Source organism: Bombyx mori, chromosome 5, assembly GCF_030269925.1.
Source record: "Bombyx mori chromosome 5, ASM3026992v2".
NCBI lineage: Eukaryota > Metazoa > Arthropoda > Insecta > Lepidoptera > Bombycidae > Bombyx > Bombyx mori.
Genome location: NC_085111.1, coordinates 18,086,587 through 18,105,447, shown reverse-complemented (window position 1 = coordinate 18,105,447; position 18,861 = coordinate 18,086,587). Strand labels below are relative to the sequence as shown.

Here is an 18,861-nt window from a genome sequence, read left to right as displayed (position 1 = left end):
TTTTCAGCGGTTTTTCTTAGGGTAATAAAACCAATAAAATTGAGTTTAAATTTTCCTATACGATGCATTACTATACATAGTTATTGTATTATATTACATACATAGTACGCAAAACCAATTTCAGTATTATCAAAATTTAATTCTGACATAAACAAGATTCTCGTCCGTGGAAATTACAAGGCTTGAGGCAAATAGTGCCGCGGACCCGATGCGCTTCCAACGAGTCCAGGGGCCACAGCCGACCGGGATGCGACACCAAATCCACCACGTAGTTACAGCGCAGCAGACCTGCAGGGTAGCTCACTTCGGTCTCCTCATTGTCCTTTTTAAATAAATCCAAGATATCGAGAGATGTTTTTTTTTTTTTCTTACCTATTCTAGTAACCTCGAGGGATTATTCTAGATTCACCGAACTAGCAGTTGAGCTCGCGGGGCTCAAACCTGACGTTGTTGCTAACACGAACCCTAACAAGAGCCGTGCCTCGCAGAATCTACCACCGGATCGGAATCGCGACCCACTGAGAAGATCCGGCGAGAAACTCAGTGGACTGTGTCTGTGGGCTACTTCGCTCGTCGACGGTGATTGGTGCTTGAGAGAAATAAAAGTACCGAGAGTGAATCCTGGGGATCCGACAAGACATGTTTTGGGGCGACGGCGGCTTTGCATTGCCCTGTCGTGATCAGGTAAGTCCTGGTCTCTTCAAAAATGACTTCCACACGTAGCACTAAATCAATATTCGACACTAATTTCACCTGTCTACTTAGTTCGAGCTTCTTAACGTTCTCGATAGCGTAAAAGTTGACTAAAATTTGAATGCAGTTGGAACAGCGCCCCTAGCGGCAAACGTAGGCAAACTTTCCAACTTCATCCAAATTCGACTTAACTTTTACGTGATCGAGAACGTTAAAAAATTCGCACTAAGCAAACTGAAAGGTTCCGTGAAACAACTAAATACGGAATCTAATTACGGAATCCATTTCGGGTAAGGCGACTTCACACCACGCGTGCGATGCGACGCGCTTCAGAGCGCACGGCAGCCCCACGCGATCCGACAACACCTTGTACAGCACCGCGCGCTCCAGCGGGCCCCCCACACGAACCCACCCCACACCCACCACGGGACTCTTCAGTTCTGTCTGCAATATCGATTACATCCTGAGCGAGCACCTTGAGAAAGATTAACTCGCGCTTTTATTGAGCTTTTTTATCTTGTCACATACAATAAAATAATACAAATTATGTTAAAACTATATAACAGAACTAAAAGAACAATCAAAAATATATTTATCTCGAGGGATGAATGGCTATTTGATTAGATCTTTTTGGAATTTTACAGGAGAGACATTTAAAATTATTGAAGTATATAAACAATTTAAGTTTAAAATTTGGAAAAATATAACAAAATATATTCGGCTAAGAATAGAAAACGAGAACAAACATTCTTAATTATAACAACAAATAAGTGCTTAAGCCAAAAATGCTTTTCTTGTGTATAACAACAAATAATATCCAATACCTAAGCAAAAAATGTTTATACAAATGTAGTCGTCGTGGCCTAACGGATAAGACGTCCGGTGCATTCGTGTTGAAGCGATGCACCGGTGTTCCAATCCCGCAGGCGGGTACCAATTTTTCTAATGAAATACGTACTCAACAAATGTTCACGATTGACTTCCACGGTGAAGGAATAACATCGTGTAATAAAAATGAAACCCGCAAAATTATAATTTGCGTAATTACTGGTGGTAGGACCTCTTGTGAGTACGCGCGGGTAGGTACCACCACCCTGGCTATTTCTGCCGTGAAGCAGTAATGCGTTTCGGTTTTAAGGGTGGGGCAGCCGTTGTAACTATACTTGAGACCTTAGAGCTTGTATCTCAAGATGTGTGGCGCATTTACGTTGTGGATGTCTATGGGCTCCAGTAACAATTTTCACCAGATAGGCTGTGGGCTCGTCCATCCATCTAAGCAATAAATAAAAAACATAAATTAAGCAAATTAAGTGACAAATATCGTTTCTTAATATACTCCCACTACTTCACATCGCATGGGCGTTGCAATAAACAACAGTACCATCAGATCGGCGAGGTGTAGCTCAACGCTGGGCATAGAGCAGTCTCGCTCCTGGGTGAGGCCGCTCATCTGCTGGACCACAAACTCCGCGAGCAACTGAGCGCGCTGCTTCAGCGACGAACTCACTTCAGCGCATTTATCCCGATACCTGGACACATGGTTATCTCAGTAGTTTTTTATTTATTTATTGCTTAGATGGGTGGACGAGCCTTATTTGAGAAGTAATTTCTCATTCTAACCTCGAAACAAAATAAATAAAGTGCCACATTCATTTTCTGTAAAAACAAGCGTCGCTTTATGAATTCCAACAGATGGTTTAAGTTTCCCATTTCCTTTCGTAACGGTTATTTTTTTCTTTTTGCAAAGAATTTTTCGATATTACGTCTTTAATGACAGTTTTTATCGTCCGAACGAAAATAACAAAATTAAATAGATACATATAGTTATCCTTTATTTTATTTTATTGCTTAGATGGGTGGACGAGCTCACAGCCCACCTGGTGTTATGTGGTTACTGGAGCCCATAGACATCTACAACGTAAATGCGTCACCCACCTTGAGATATAAGTTCTAAGGTCTCAAGTATAGTTACAGTAAGTATAGTGTTTTTACTTGTAGTGGAGCTGTGAGATCACGTAGGCTTGTATCAATGATCTGTCGGTTTTTAAGGTCTGAAGCAGTTTTGGACTATGATTTGGAGGACAGCATAGCGATTTTTACAAACAACAGGCATAAAACTGTTTCGATAAAATCTGTGTACACCCTAAGAGCGAAAAGCCTGAAAGAGAGATCAACTCTTGGTTCTAAGGCTCACTACATCTAATAATAATTTACCTCACTTCATAATGAGCATCTTCTATTTCGATGTAGTGAAGTGATTTTGCTCTGAAAAAGAAAAAAAATAAACATAGTTTTTGTCAGCTATTCCGCATTCTCAACATAACAAAAACAGCTTAGATGAACACCCACCACCCCGAAAATATTATAGTATAATATTATATATAGACAAAGAGATTATATTTACATGATATTTTTTAATCAAGCTCCACATTTCTAATGAATTAGCTTCAGTTGCTAATCAGATTCAATAAATCCTTAGAAATAATGAACGTTATAGAGACTGAAGTTACGTTTATCTGGGCGTGTCATGAGTCCACACAACTTGGATTCCACCTTCCTACCACAAAGCCGTCGTAAGTTCCAATTACTCGAGTAGAATGGTCCCTGTTTTGAATATAGTGACTTCAACATTTCAGGCATCTATTGGTCACCAAACACGAGCCTGTTTGTCCAATAACGTCAAAAATCCATCAAAATAAAAATAAAAAGTGCCTTATCATCTTAATTTCGTTAATTAACTTACGGATCCCCAAACCACAGCCGTAGTTTCAGCAAATACGACCTCAAATTGACGTCATCAGGTAGGAAGGATGCAAACAAACCGCTTGATGGTGAAACAGCGAGCTTGGAACTCGACCGCTGATCTGTTCGGAGATTTAAAATAAAATAAAAGTTTCATTTTCAGTCAATGCTATTAGCAAAAATATAAATAGCTAGCCGTACTCGCCCACTTCGCTGGGCATTTATAATTAACATTATTATTTATTGTCATTATTATTAGGTGAATCCAATACTCATATAAATATTAGCCTATCCATTAAGTACGTGTATTCTTTTCTACATGGATACCAAGTTTCAAGTCAATCGGATGCATGGTTCAGTAGTTATAACGGAACATCCGTAAAAACCACTATAGATTTATATATTAGTATAGATATACATAAGATTTCGATATGAAAACTTTATTAATTATACATAATAATATACTTGCTTACATTATCAAGAACAAATTTGTTGCTGTTTTTTGCTGCTTCAGTATTCATAGAATAAGTCCTACCACCAGTAGTGGGATTAACAGTGGGTCGGACCATACCCAACCATATGAGATTCCACTTCGATGAAAACAAGTGTACAACTAACAAGGCATCCGTATGTCCATTGAGGAATTTCCGTCCGACTGAGGGTGGAGGAACATGGCGATGAGCACAGGATCCCGAGGCGGAGGCTTCTGCAGCAACACCTCTTGGATGGTCGGGAATCGTTTGGTGAGTCGTTTGAGGACGTAGAAACCTTCCTAGAAAGTGTTTATCAGTGTGCTTAGTGCGAGTTTTTAACGGTCTAGATAGCGTAAAAGTTGATCCAACTTTGTATGCAGTTAAAACAGCGCCCCTAGCGGCAAACGTAGGCAAACGATCCCATTCCATACAAATATGAGCTAACTTTTACGCTATCGAGAACGTTAAAAAACTCGCCCTAAGCACACTGAACAATAAACTGAATTGCCCACTGAGTTTCTCGCTGGATCTTCTCAGTGGGTCGCGATTCCTATCTGGCAGTGGATTCTGTGAAGCACTGCTCTTGCTAGGGCTAGTGTTAGTGTTAGCAAATTCTCTCAAGTTGAGTCTGTGAGCTCACCTACCCGTCCGGACGTAGCTGGAATAGCCTCTTAGATTAACAGCGAATAGGTGGGGGGAAAAAACTGCACTTTGCTGGTGGTGTAACGCATTATGAGGAGCCATCCAACCCTTGCCGCCTGCCTCGCTATTTGGATATGGTCTGGTTTGAAGTATTGGAAAATTGTTATAATGAGACTTCGAACGCATGTTCCAAGTCCAAGTGTCTTGATGATTTTTTTATTGCTTAGATGGGTGGACGAGCTCACAGCCCACCTGGTGTTAAGTGGTTACTGGAGCCCATAGACATCAACAACCGTAAATGCGCCACCCACCTTGAGATATAAGTTCTAAGGTCTTAGTATAGTTACAACGTCTGCCACACCCTTCAAACCGAAACACATTACTGCTTAACGGCAGAAATAAGTAGGGCGGTGTGACTGGAAAGGCCTTAGGGAGAACACAACAATAAATTCCTTCCTACTTAAGTTCCTAAAAAAAGTTCAAAGGAGAGCGGCGGCATGCACCTTGTGGTTGCTATGAGATCTGTGTACTTAGTGCAAGTTTTTAGCGTTCTCGATAGCGTAAAAGCTAACTTTTTTTTTTTATTGCTTAGATGAATGGGCTAGCTCACAGCCCACCTGGTGTTAAGTGGTTACTGGAGCCCATAGACATCTATAACGTAAATGCGCCACCCACCTCGAGATATAAGTTCTAAGGTCTCAGTATAGTTACAACGGCTACCCCACCCTTCGAACCGAAACGCATTACTGCTTCACGGCAGAAATAGCTGGGGTGGTGGTACCTACCCGTGCGGACTCACATGAGGTCCTACCACCAGAAATCGTCAATGGTCCGATAAACATCGATTTCTTGAAAATATTCGCTCCCAGCTATTGTTAGTTAAGGCTGCTATAACAGGCACCATTCCTGCGGTACCGACAATAATCAACAACAACGACATAAAAAAATTATGTCCGAAGTATTATCACAATCGAATGAATGCTTTAGGAACTTATAGGAGTACAAACATTATCATCACGAGCCCTATAGACGTCCAGTTAGGGTCATATAACGTCATATCAGTAAATGACCACCATTTTACTGAGATATCATCTCATCTCATTTCATTTAATTTCATCTCAGTTGATTAATGTCTCAAATTAATCATCTTCATTTTATTTCACTCCATATTACCATTTTTCATAAAAATAAGGATACAAATTAAAATAAGACTTGACCTGAAGGTCTTAGTTACCAGGTCATAAAATACATAAAAAAAAAAACAAAAAAAAAAGGTGCTCTGCATCTTCATTTTGACTTCTGCAATACCTGAGTAAAGTCATTGATATCCAGGGTGCCGGTGTAAGCGAACTTCGCTGAAGGATGGTGTCGGAATATAGCTTCGATGGCGGGCTCCCACGCGCCCACCACATACCGAGCCGCTTTGTTTTCAATCATGCTGTTAAAAATTTGTTAATCAAAGTAACATCAAATAAGCTGCCTTTTTGTTAAAATTCTTAAGTCGTTTTGTATATTTATTTGCATTAAATTCAAACAAAAATAAGTCGTAAGCAAAAGTAGTTGAATTACAGAGGCTCCCATTTTCAGAGTAGGTACGGGTTTCAATGTTAACGAAAAATAGTGAAAAAACAAACTTTTAAAACTTGAAAGGATTCATCATATTTCGATGTTCCTATCCGAAATATTATACGTTACTTTTCACATCGGATGTCCAATACTGTGTAATAGTCTTAAATACATTATCCCCCTGATTAACAATACATGAGCTAGGATTAGGTCCAAAATATACCCAATAAACATTTCTTGTACAGTTTCAACTAAAAATCGCAAGGAATCGACTATTGGAAATGTCGAAATCCACAACTAGACGAGAGTCCAATTTATAAAAAAATCATGATGAGGCTACGTCATAAAAGTGCACTTGTGATGTAGACTAGGTAATCGTTGAAGTTTCAAAGTACTTGCAACATCAATTACTAGTGCAAAGTTCCTAGTTGTAAATATATTTCGGCTCCTTCGTCAGTAACGCTGGACGTGATCAGAATGCAGAGCGCTGTTCGGAAGCCCACATGTTCAATACGAAGGTTATTTGACACGACCTATTAAAAAATATGTATTAGATTAATGTATAATGGTATTTTACATATCTATACTAATATTATAAAGAGGAAAGATTTGTTTGTTTGTTTGTTTCGAATAGGCTCCGAAACTACTGGACCGATATGAAAAAATCTTTTTCCATTAGAAGCCGACATTGTCCCTGATGAACATAGGCTACTTTTTTTTATTTTTTTTTGGTTTCATGTGTGTTTTAATGTTTCCGAAGCGAAGCGAGGGCGGGTCGCTAGTTTAAAAATAAAGTAATTTAATAACTTATTCGTAATGAGTGATAACAAGGGCATGAATGATCATCTGTAGCCTTTTTAAGAGAAGATTTCACAAGTATTGGGTGCTTGGGTTTCTCGAATAAAACTTCCAAATCGATATTGAGCTTGTATTTTCTTTAAACAGGTATTTTCCCAAAAAATTTTTATGTTGCGAACAAGTTAGCTTGGCACGGCGTTTAGTTAGTGTAATGGTGTAGGTGCAGGAGGTTCAAATTAAAATTTCAACATTGCTCCTCAAAATTTCGTAGGCGTTAACAACAAGCTACAGCTGCCCTTCCTTCGTCATCAGGTTACTTTTAGCAAAGTGTCCAAAAATCCTCAATCTGTTCCTATTTACTTTCTACATATCTGTGAATGGTAATTAACACTTTCACATATTCCCCATTAACGAAACCGAACGTACTATTTTGGGCTGATTTCCATGTCGAATTCAGTACATTAGGTTTGAGTAATTGAGATCAGTCGTTTTGGTCGTTAGGAGTCTAATTGTTTATTTTTCCTCATTGTTAATTCAGTCGAATGATTAGTTTCTCAATTAAAAACGTGCTAAGATCACCTTCACATTTGCTGACGTAAAATAAATCTCAAATAGTAGTAGATATGAGACATGATTTGATATGACGGCGCGCGGTATGCGTGGGCCACCACAAGGGAGACGTGCACCTGATCAAGGACATAGGAATCCGCTGGGAACGTGCAGGACAATAATTATGTTGAAACTCTACCTATGACCCTAACTGGACGTCTATAGGGCCCGTGATGATGTTTGTACTTTGTGATAATACTTCGGACATAATTTTTTTATGTCGTTATTGTTGGTGATTTTTGGTAACCCAGGAATGGTGTCTGTTATAGTAGCCTTAGCTAACAATAGTGGCGCGGGAGTATTTTCAAGAAATCGATGTTTATCGGACCATTGACGATTTCTCACAGCAGATGCTGACCGAGTTTCGCTAGTTAGATACAAAAATCTAGTCCAATTTTTATTACAACATACCTCTTCACCTTTCTTCAGCGTGAACAAGTCTTTGGCAAGATCTTCTGACATAAGACCCGTAAGTGCCGTACACGTCAATATTTTCAATCTGATGTCGATGCGCTGTAACCATCATTGATATTAAGCCAAGAAACAATAGTCATCCATCGCCTGGGACGACCTAACGAGAAGGGCCACGTAGAATCGTCAACAATCGCTTTGACAACAAGTCGATCGGGTGTTCTTGGGGTAGCGCCGCAATCTGGTTGTAGTGCTATACCGCGGAAATCCCCCTACTCTGCCCGGCTCCTGACCCCGGGTAGAGATCAGACGTAACAGTAACAGAGTTAACAGAGTGCAAGGGGAGTCATTTAGCGGGTAGAGTCCAAATAATATAATTGGAACCGTGGTCTGGTTCTAAAATCTGCAGACCGTCAAGTCCCACATATCCGAGCGCTTCCTGGGCGCGGACACTTCGTATTATGTTTGGCCCCCTATCTAAACAAGAATAAAATAGGGGCGGTATACCAATCACCAATGAGCTATGGCATCTTACCTCTCACAATCAGTTGGTGAGCAGCTCGCACTCTTCCTGCCTATACCCCACCAACTGGCCCGCTTACATTAGGCAGGTATCTCATTTAGGAGAACGTTGAAAGACACACAACTTTTTTTTTATTGCTTAGATGAGTGGACGAGCTCACAGCCCACCTGGTGTTAAGTGGTTACTGGAGCCCATAGACATCTACAACGTAAATACGCCACCCACCTTGAGATTTAAGTTCTAAGGTCTCAGTATAGTCACAACGGCTGCCCCACCCTTCAAACCGAAACGCATTACTGCTTCACGGCAGAAGTAGACAGGGTGGCGGTACTTACCCGCGCGGACTCACAAGAGGTCCTACCACCAGTAATTACGCAAATTATAATTTTGCGGGATTGATTTTTATTACACGTGAACTAAAGTGATACCTCCAATATATTCACAAGTTCTAGTACGAAGTCCGGGCTAAGCATGGCTCTTGTGCTAACGTGATAATTCTGGAGATTTATGTAGCACTGTACCGCCAAACGCTGAGCTTCTATCGGGTTGTCCTTGACTGGAAATGTTGAATTTGGTAAGAATTTCATAACTTAGGGTAGGAGAGTGTCCTTAATCATGCAATATGGCCAATAAAACAAACCTGACATAACATTGAAAGAAAATACAAAGCTTTTTGCTAGTTTATTTTGCCTCACCATAAATTTTTTTCTAGTTCGAAGATATGTTTGCATTCTTCGAATTAGAAATAAAGTGTAAACAGGTATGTCGCGAGCCCGCAGGAGCTAGTGTCTCCATTCTGTCTGATTTTAAGCCTGACACTAGTATGTGTGCTAGTTTAATGTGTAGCGTGCAACACTCGGTTGCACTCGGGAGTCATCGGATGCGATCGGAGTTTCCGAACGCGCAGGTGTCCCGTGACGTCATGCCATGAGATTCGCGCGGGTCGATTTAAGTTGATTGTAAAACGTATTATAATTTTAGTTTTAATTTGTGTCTTGTAGTGCCTAGCGACTTGTTTACTCTTTTTACTTTATAATAGAACATTGTACACATATTACATTATTATATTGTTAAAATTGGTGTGTTTGACTTTTATGTGTTCGGAGCATAACATCCCGAGAATACAAATAACAAACTACAAATGGATAGAATGAGTGTTCTACTAATGTAAAATGTTTCTATTGAGGAAACTGTCTCTTTAACTAATCCTGTAGCCCTGCGACCCTTAAACAACATTAATAAAACTTCGGTCTCCATTCTAACATCGATCATAGTTTTGACAGTATAGCCTGCAACTATACTATACTTGTACGATACCTGTAACTATACTTTACTGGTGGTAGGACCTCTTGTGAGTCCGCGCGGGTAGGTACCACCGCCCTGCTTATTTCTGCCGTGACGCAGTAATGCGTTTCGGTTTGAAGGGTGGGGCAGCCGTTGTAACTATACTGAGATCTTAGAACTTATACCTCAAGGTGGGTGGCGCATTTACGTTGTAGATGTCTATGGGCTCCAGTAACCACTTAACACCAGGTAGGCTGTCAGCTCGTCCAAACCTCTAAGCAATAAATAAAAATAAAAAAGTGCCTAGTTGACAGCTCAGCACCACTCTCTAGTTCCTCCCAGTTTTGCGATAATATTTACTTCGGAAACACTATATAAAATCCAAGTCGCTTAGCCTCAATCTCATTGAAATTTTAGGTGGATTAATAGGAACTAGTGGTCCCGCAGTAGTCGAATTTTTTTTTTTTTTTTTTATTGCTTAGATGTGTGGACGAGCTCACAGCCCACCTGGTGTTAAGTGGTTACTGGAGCCCACGGACACCTACAACGTAAATGCGCCACACACCTTGAGATATAGTTCTAAGGTCTCAGTATAGTCACAACGGCTGCTCCACCCTTCAAACCGAAACGCATTACTGCTTCACGGCAGAAATAGGCGGGGCGGTGGTACCTACCCGTGCGGACTCACAAGAGGTCCTACCACCAGTAATTACGCAAATTATAATTTTGCGGGTTTGATTTTTATTGCACGATGTTATTCCTTCACCGTGGAAGTCAATCGTGAACATTTGCTGAGTACGTATTTCATTAAAAAAATTGGTACCCGCCAGCGGGATTCGAACACCGGTGCATCGCTCGATACGAATGCACCGGACGTCTTATCCTTTAGGCCACGACGACTTCCGACTATAATTAATTGAAATTATAAGTTTGAACATTATTATGGTTATATTGTCAAAGACTACTTCTATAATCACAGATTTCGCCAAGACTACACTATAGACAAGTTTTTGCTTCACGTATTAATATATAGAATTAAGAATAAAAAAGGAATTATCGCTCTAACATTTGACATTGATGTTTCTAAGTGCAGCGAACGTGTTCGGTTCGACCAAACTCGAAGCGGCCCGGGGTATGATACGACACAACTCGGACAGCGCGCGCAACGCATTCATACGCACGTAGAACCACGCCGCAGAGTCGTCACTCAATATTGCTGGTGGAATATTAAGTCATTGTACGTATAACTGGTGGTAGGACCTCTTGTGAGTCCGCACCGGTACGTACCACCACGCCGCCTATTTCTGCCGTGAAGCAGTAATGTGTTTCGGTTTGAAGGGTGGAGCAGCCGTTGTAACTATACTTGAGACCTTAGAACTTATATCTCAAGGTGGGTGGCGCGTTTACGTTGTAGATGAGTCTTGATTTGATTTGATTTGATATGGGCTCCAGTAACCACTTAAAACCAGATGGGCTGTGAGCTCGTCCACCCATCTAAGCAATAAAAAAATAAAATAAAAAAAACCTTATTCGATCATTGTACCTACATCACTGTTCTAAATATGTAGTCATATCGACGCTTGAAAGGCAAACGTGACTAAGCGACAATAACTCCTTTGTACATTAATGATAGGCAATAACCATATTCGATGCGCAAAGAATATATATTTCTAGGTCTATTAAAATCATTTCAATCCTACAGCTGGATTCGATAAAATAGAATTTTTTTAGGTATTTCAACTTTAAATTAGTCTACTGTAAAGTTTACGCATTGTCGCTTAGTCACGTTTGCCTTTCAAGCGTCGATATGTTTAAGTCATTGTACGTATAAATATTTCTGTCAATATTCGCAATTACGGTTTCTGTCGCTCGTGGACACTGGTAATGCCGGTGACAGAGAAATAACGCTATCTACCGCTAAGAACGCTAGAAGAAGGGCACGCGATAGGACCTTGAACTGGTGGTAGGACCTCTTGTGAGTCCGCGCGGGTAAGTACCACCACCCTGCCTATTTCTGCCTTGGAGCAGTAATGTGTTTCGGTTTGAAGGGTGGAGCAGCCGTTGTAACTATAGGTACTTCGGGTACGGACCGACGAGGCGCAGGGGGTAATTCCCTCGTACGCGGAGGTCCTGTCTCGGCCACCAGCCGCTAGAGTGGACAAGCCGAAGTTCTCCGTCATCGTGGGTTCAAAAAACGTCATCGATACTAGTGCTGATGTCATAGAAAAGCTGAGGGGGGCGTTAGATGCACGACGCAGCGGTCTAAAGATAGAGCGTCTCCGTAGGGTACGCGATGCGAAGGTGGTTTTGAGCTGCGCGAGTAAAGAGGAGATGGAAAAGTTGTCCGAGCAGCTAAAGAACGATAAGAACCTTACTGCCGAGGTGGCTAAGAACAAAAAGCGACTCGTCGTGCTTAAAAATGTCATGGCGTACAATACGGATGACGACATCCGAACGGCACTCGCTGAGCAAAACCGGCACCTGCTGGAGGATCTTTCAGCCGGCGAAACCGCCGTGGAGGTAAGGTACCGGAGGAGGGCGAGGAATCAACAGGAGTGCCACGCCGTCCTCCAGGTATCGCCCGAATTATGGCAAAGGCTAACGTCGGCTGGAAGAGTATACATTGACCTCCAGCATGTGAGGGTGCAGGACCAGTCACCACTGGTGCAGTGCACCAGATGCCTGGCGTACGGCCACGGCCGGAAGCAGTGCACGGACGACGTGGATCTCTGCAATTACTGTGGCGGTCCGCATCTCAAAAGTTCGTGCACGCCACTGGCGGCCGCCCAGGCACCGAAGTGTATTAACTGCACCAGGGCCAAGCTAACTGAAACTGCCCATACGGCATTTGGTGACTGCTGCCCTGTTAGGAGAAAGTGGGATGCGCTGGCCAGGGCGGCAATAGCCTATGGCTAGGGCTGCTCTGGCTGGTGGCCCGCCGGACCCGATAATGTGGCGGTCCGAAACGTCGTTAACCCTACTCGGCTCGAACTTTTGAACCTCGGGGTTACTCACGGCTGAAAAATATAAATAAAAATAAAATAACATGAGTTTTGTAAACTCCATAGGATGGCTGATGACCATAGAATTTTGATGTAAAATCTATTTAGTTATTAAGTAAAACCCTCTGGAGCTTACAAAATGTATTTTCTTTTAAGAACATCTATGTAGAATAACTATACAATAATTATGAAAACTGTAAATAGTAAATAGAAGAAGAATAAAACCGTAATTTAGAAGTAATGGAAAGGAAATAGTAAGACATTAATACGATCTAAAAGATATACAATAAGTAGAATGTAAAATAATGATGAAAATAGGTTAAAAATATTAGCTAGAATAAGATAAGTATATAAAAGTTAGAAAAAGTTAAAATAAATATATAATTACTGGTATAACTGTTATACTAAGTTTATATGGTATTGTAGAACTTAATACAAAATAAATTAAAAATTCCTGGTTCTGTTATTAATCCTACAATAAATAAACAAGGGCTCTGATTATGTCAGAGGAGTATTCGCGGGCCGGGCCTAAAGCGCCCGGACAAAAAAAAAAAAAAAAAAAAAAAAAAAAAAAAAAAAAAAAAAAAAAAAAAAAAAAAAAAAAAAAAAAAAAAAAAAAAAAAAAAAAAAAAACTATAGGTACTTGAGACGTCCACCTATCTAAGCAATAAAAAATAAAAAAAAACCTTATTCGATCATTGTGCCTACATCAGTGTTCTAAATAGTCATATGATCATTTGTATCGCGAAGTTAAACTCTATCGTTATCTTATAATTATAATTATGTAAGGTACAATATTTTTGTCGACATATTAATACACATAATTTATAATAATGTGATTGTTCGCGTACAAACATAAACTAACCACAAAGTGCCTCAATAATGTTGGTCTCACACATGCGAACGGCAGACGGAAGGAGTTTGGTCATATTCGCAACGCCCATTGCCGCATCCGCTAACAAATCAACGTTGGAGCTGAGGAGTTGGTGACAGAATACCATATCAGTCCCGGTCTGGTACAATGCCTGAGAAATAATATTATTATGAAATAAGCATATTAATCATGATGTAATCGTATTTTTCTATTTACGGAAAGGCCACACGTCCAAGACCTCCCTACGGATAGTCCTTAAGTTATTGTACTTACAATCTCACACATAATGTCCATATCAGTATTGTTACGCCGGTAAGAGCAACGCCATCTATCGTCGAATAGCAGAAACGAACGTCAAAAGAACCAGGAAATTCGAGAGCGTTCGGGAACTACAACGCCATCTATTGTCAAATAGCGGAAACACATATCGAAAATACTCGACTTGTCAGAAATGTTCTCGATAATTCTAGGGATTTCGTATTGACTATAAAAGCGTTGCAGAGATGACAATGATTTAATTGGCAATCGGATCTACTCGAAGCGAAACAGCGAATGAGTCACCTGAAGCGAAGCGGAAGAAGTATGAAGTGTTAAGTGTTCTAAGCGCTAAATAGAGTTTTAGTTTGTACTTTGGTGGAACGTTAATTTATCCCGAACCCCAGCGCGTAACAGTATGTTCGTATACTTGTGTATCAAATAACATAATCTAACATCTCTCCCATTTGAAGTAAAAGACATCTTGGTGAGAACGGCCAGGCAGTGTGGCTTCATGGCTGGCAAGGCCATCTCCAAGTACGCCAACAGTCTGAGGATACAGCCAGATTGGTACAGATGAGACGCATTCTCCTCAGTTTCCACGTAGTCCCGTAGGACTCCAAGAACTTGCGCGTGAACATCCCGAAATTCATAGGACTGGAAGAGAAGACGTTTGTTAATTTTCTTAGCGAAATTTCTAGAAGTTTGAAGAAGCTATCTACGTTCGGCTCTTAAAAAAAAGTATTCGAAACGTAAGCCGTGAAGCAGTAATACGTTTCGGTTTGAAGGGTGAGGCAGCCGTTGTAACTATACTTGACACCTTACAATTTATATCTCAATGTGGATGGCGGATTTATGTCGTAGATGTCTATGGGCTCTAGTAACCACTTAACACCAGGTAGGCTGTGCGCTCATCCACCCATCTAAGCAATAAAAAAAAAGCGTAAATAATTATTTACCTCCAATATATCACAAAGATCCAATACTCCAGTCGAAGCCCTGAAAGTCTTCTGCACAACCAGATCTTTGTATCTGCATATCAACTGATCCACAGTTCGGAGAGCCGCGTGCTGGATAGCCAAGTACTTGCTCTGCATCAACGCCAGCAGCGACGGCCAACTGAACTGTTGGTTCTTCGTGACTTCGGATGCGCAGACAGGGTCGTCCAGCAGGTTGCTGAGCGTCTGTGGAAGTTTTCAAATAGACTCTGAATTCACTGCATTTTCTTATAATGATTTCCCGCAACAATAGTAGGTCTAAGATAACCTTTCCCAAAGTTGGCGATAACGCCCCCTTGTGGGCGTTGCAGGCTTAATGGGGGGCGGTAATAGACCCAGAAAAAAATTGGGGCGTTGTGTAGAGGCTTGGGAGGCGATTTGTAATTTCATCTAGGAGGACTCTTAGGCACCAACTGAGCTCTCACTATAGTGGTTTTTAAGTAGGTAGAAAAAATGGGGGCGCTAAAAAATAATTTATTCTCAAAGTGGGCAGTAGACAAAATAAGTTTGGGAAGCACTGGCCTAAAAGATAAAGATATTTATTTACATTTAACTTTACCATGTTTTTGATAATTACTCTCTTATTGGACAAGTCTTGCGAGTTTTTTTAACCTTCTCGATAGCGTAAAAGTTAACTCAGCTTTGTATGGAGTCGGAAAGTTTTCTTACGTTTGCCGTTAGAGGCGCTGTTCCAACTGCATACAAATTTGAGATAATAAATATTTTTTTTAAACTTTATTTACATACTTGTTATACCAAAGCCGCTTACTTATCTGTTATTACTTCTTGAAGCTTGATGATAGTCACTATAATACATTTAGATTCCGCATCCCATGATAGCTTATTAATGGACTCCGACGATGGTTTACCTGAAGACAATTCTTCTGGACATCAGGGTCTAAGCTATTCTTCATCCTCGAGAACAATGTACTCAAGATATTGGCTGAGACCAGTTGCTCGCAGCCGAGTGGTTCTCTCGTCAATTCCGAGAGGACTAGCGACGCAAATTCCAATACGAATACATCTTCCACCTAAAATTACTTTTTTAATTTAATTAATTAGTTCAATTTATATTTATGTATAAACTAGATAGTATCTATTAATTATTATTTTAATGTATCGATAATAGACTAATAGAATATCGATTCCATTATTTGATTAGTATCTTAATTCTAAGGGTATGTGACCAAACAACAAAAAACAGTAAGCTTTTTAATACGCTTTTATTATTCCGGCCGGTCTGACTGCTATCAGTGCGCGTAATGAAATTACAAAGTACCATTCTTTGAACTGCTAAATACATGAATGATTACAAGCTAAACTGACTGTCTCATAGAAATAAATCAAACGCAAGCTAATATGACTTTTTTTTCTAACTAAGCTAGCCTTGAGAGGCTATATCAGCGTCGCCTTAACTAGTAGGTGAGCTCACGAGACTCAAACCTAATGACGTTGCTAACACGAACCCTAGCAAGAGCCGTGCTTCGCAGAATCTACTACCGGATCGGAAACGCGACCCACTAACAAGATCCGGCGAGAAACTCAGTGGGCTGTGTCTGAGAGAAATCGATAATATGACTTCCAATTCTATAGTCACAGCATGTGACCATATTTTTTCTTTATTTGCTGCTGTCATCGAGATACGAGCATGCCGCACAACGCATAGAATGTTCTCCGCTAACGGACACCGCCAATGATACGTTGAACCTGATAGAAAAAATCGGATGACACTGTTGAAACGATACCCTACATGTAACCAACTAAAAAAGAATAGTATTAACGGTTGGCTGGCTCCCAGCAATAACTTTGACTTCAAATATATTACCAAACTAGCTGACCCGGCAGACTTCGTAGTGCCTCAATCAATAGATAAAAGACCTAAACTTTTGTGTAAAATAAATTAAAAAAAAACAAGAGGAATCCGTCCGACGGGGGACACATCAAAGGGAAAACAAAATTATTATTTTTATTTAATTCCGAGCATTTTCATATTTATCTACCTTTTAAACCTTCTCTGGACTTCCACAAATAATTCAAGACCAAAATTAGCCAAATCGGTCTAGCCGTTCTCGAGTTTTAGCGAGACTAACGAACAGCAATTCATTTTTATATATAAATATATAGATAGAAGAAGAAGATAGAAGATAAGATAAGATTACTTTTAACTTTTACCTTAACTAACATAAATGCTATCTTTCTTAGATTGGCTGAGTCAGCCAGGACCTGCTCAGGTCCTTGCGGTAGCTGGCAAAGTTGAGCTAAAGCCTTTAGAGCAAACCTTCGGATGTTTAACTCGGAATGCTCTATATGCAGAAGTATGTAACGGATTGCGTCTAAGTCGAAGAGGATGTAACGATTCTGCGTGTCTTGGGCAGAGAACTTTGTTATTGCTCGTAATGTCTGAAAGTAATTTAGAAGAGAATTAATGAGAGGCAAGGCTCCATAAAAGACTTCACCGTTACTGGAATAAAAAAGATGTACATTTTTATATTTTTCAGATTTGAAGTCGATCCTTATTTAGACATTAGCGGTAGCACTGTATAGACAAGCAACATAAAACACTATCTGGTGGATCTCATACTTGCCTGCGTCCGAAGGCAGGTGGCTTCTTTCTTAAAATTAGGTTTGCTAGGAGTACTAGTGTTAGGCAGCAGGTTATTTCTGCCCCTGGCATTATGAACGTCCAGGACGACATTGCGACGGTGACACTCAACATCAGGTGAGCCATATGCTTGTCCATTTACAAGAGCAATAAAAAGGGAAACAAAAAATTGTGCGTTAAGCTGTTTTAAAAACATATAGGTAGGACCTCTTATGAGTCCGCACGGGTAAGTACGACCACCCTACCCATTTCTGCCGTGAAGCAGTAATGCGTTTCGATTTGAAGGGTTAAGCAGCCGTTGTAACTATACTGCAACCTTAGAACTCATATCTCAAGGTCGGTGGCGGCATTTAAGTTATTGATGTCTATGGGCTCCGGTAACACCAGGTGGGCTGTGAGCTCGTCCACCCATCTACGCAATAAAAAAATAAAAAAAAAACTATGTACTTCACCTGACACAGTATCTCAGGTTCGGTAGACTCCAGCAGCAGTATCGAGGTGTGAGCACTCTCAGGAGTTATGGTGTACGGATGGAAGGTCAGATCCTTCTTTTCCGCTGACCTGTTCTCTCTTTCCTTTTGCAACGGTTTTGCCATTTTTAGTTTTCACAAGTAATAATGATGTATTTTAGTACAATATGTGCATTACACAAGTGAAGTTCGATGTGCGTTGAAAACTTATTTTGATTTTTGACGTATTAAATTACTAAAAGTATTTAAAACGACCGACAGTACTCCGCATGTCATAAACCAATAAAGTTTCAATAACAAAAACTAGCGTAGGGTTGTCGGTATTCCTGTTTTTTTGGACGGAAATTTGAATCGCCACGTTATTTACAACAAGTCCGCGTTTTAAGAATACATGGAAATTGAATTCACTCATGTAACTAACCCTTCAACACAGGGCTCGAAAAAAATAACTCAGTCGCCCTACAGAACGTCGAACATCGGTTCTTTCAGTTGTAGACTGTAGAGACCTAGTCGATGCCACAAGCAATCATTGGATACAGAAGCAGCAAAATCATGTCAGAGAGCGTGGTCTTCCGTCACTTCACTGATCCGGACTCAGAAAAAATCTGTAAAATGCTTTGAGAACCTGTAATGCATAATCGGATTTTGGATTAAAAAAAAATCGGTTGTCTGTAAAGTCGGTTTACTGACTATAGTTGAACGTGACAACGTCATAAGGAAATAGGTACTGAAGGAATGGTTTCATTTTTCAAAAGAAATTTTTAATTTTATTTGTTTGATAGATATTTTGTATGAGCAATTGACACCACATTCACTTTTCACTAAACTTCATACTTGACGAAAACATATAAATGTGTTAGTGTATATAGCAGTTGTCCACGCGGATGCATCGATTACTCGAGTAGGAGAGAGACAGATG

At 40.4% G+C, this 18,861-nt stretch overlaps 1 protein-coding gene across 5 annotated transcripts; it reads right to left on the bottom strand.

Annotated features, from left to right (window-relative positions):
* Positions 1-118: 118 nt before the first annotated feature.
* On the bottom strand, positions 119-18,229 carry LOC101739391 (armadillo repeat-containing protein 3). Of its 5 annotated transcripts, none has more exons than XM_021346451.3 (17): positions 17,925-18,229; positions 17,043-17,270; positions 15,740-15,901; positions 14,832-15,056; positions 14,329-14,529; positions 13,609-13,768; positions 10,808-10,957; positions 8,886-9,013; positions 7,935-8,036; positions 6,528-6,649; positions 5,859-5,988; positions 4,054-4,207; positions 3,437-3,557; positions 2,908-2,958; positions 2,075-2,222; positions 970-1,168; positions 119-288 (listed from the first exon to the last, which is right to left on the bottom strand). In XM_021346451.3, the coding sequence occupies exons 1-16, from the start codon at positions 18,066-18,068 to the stop codon at positions 995-997; spliced, it is 2,400 nt and encodes a 799-aa protein (XP_021202126.2). In that variant the 5' UTR covers positions 18,069-18,229; the 3' UTR covers positions 119-288; positions 970-994. The 5 variants fall into 5 exon arrangements, with proteins under 5 accessions (XP_021202126.2, XP_021202124.2, XP_021202125.2 ...); XM_021346449.3 differs by having other exon boundaries at positions 970-1,137; XM_021346450.3 differs by having other exon boundaries at positions 119-322; positions 17,925-18,228.
* Between the last annotated feature and the right edge of the window lie 632 nt (positions 18,230-18,861).

Bases quoted from the DNA above. Each gene is read 5' to 3' on its own strand.
- LOC101739391 (XM_021346448.3), bottom strand. From the start codon at position 18,068: ATGGCAAAACCGTTGCAAAAGGAAAGAGAGAACAGGTCAGCGGAAAAG. The intron at 15,057-15,739 runs GTAAACCATCGT...AAACTTCCACAG, and splicing joins TCCAGAAGAATTGTCTTCAG to ACGCTCAGCAACCTGCTGGA. The intron at 8,037-8,885 runs GTATCACTTTAG...TGATGGTTACAG, and splicing joins AACTTGTGAATATATTGGAG to CGCATCGACATCAGATTGAA.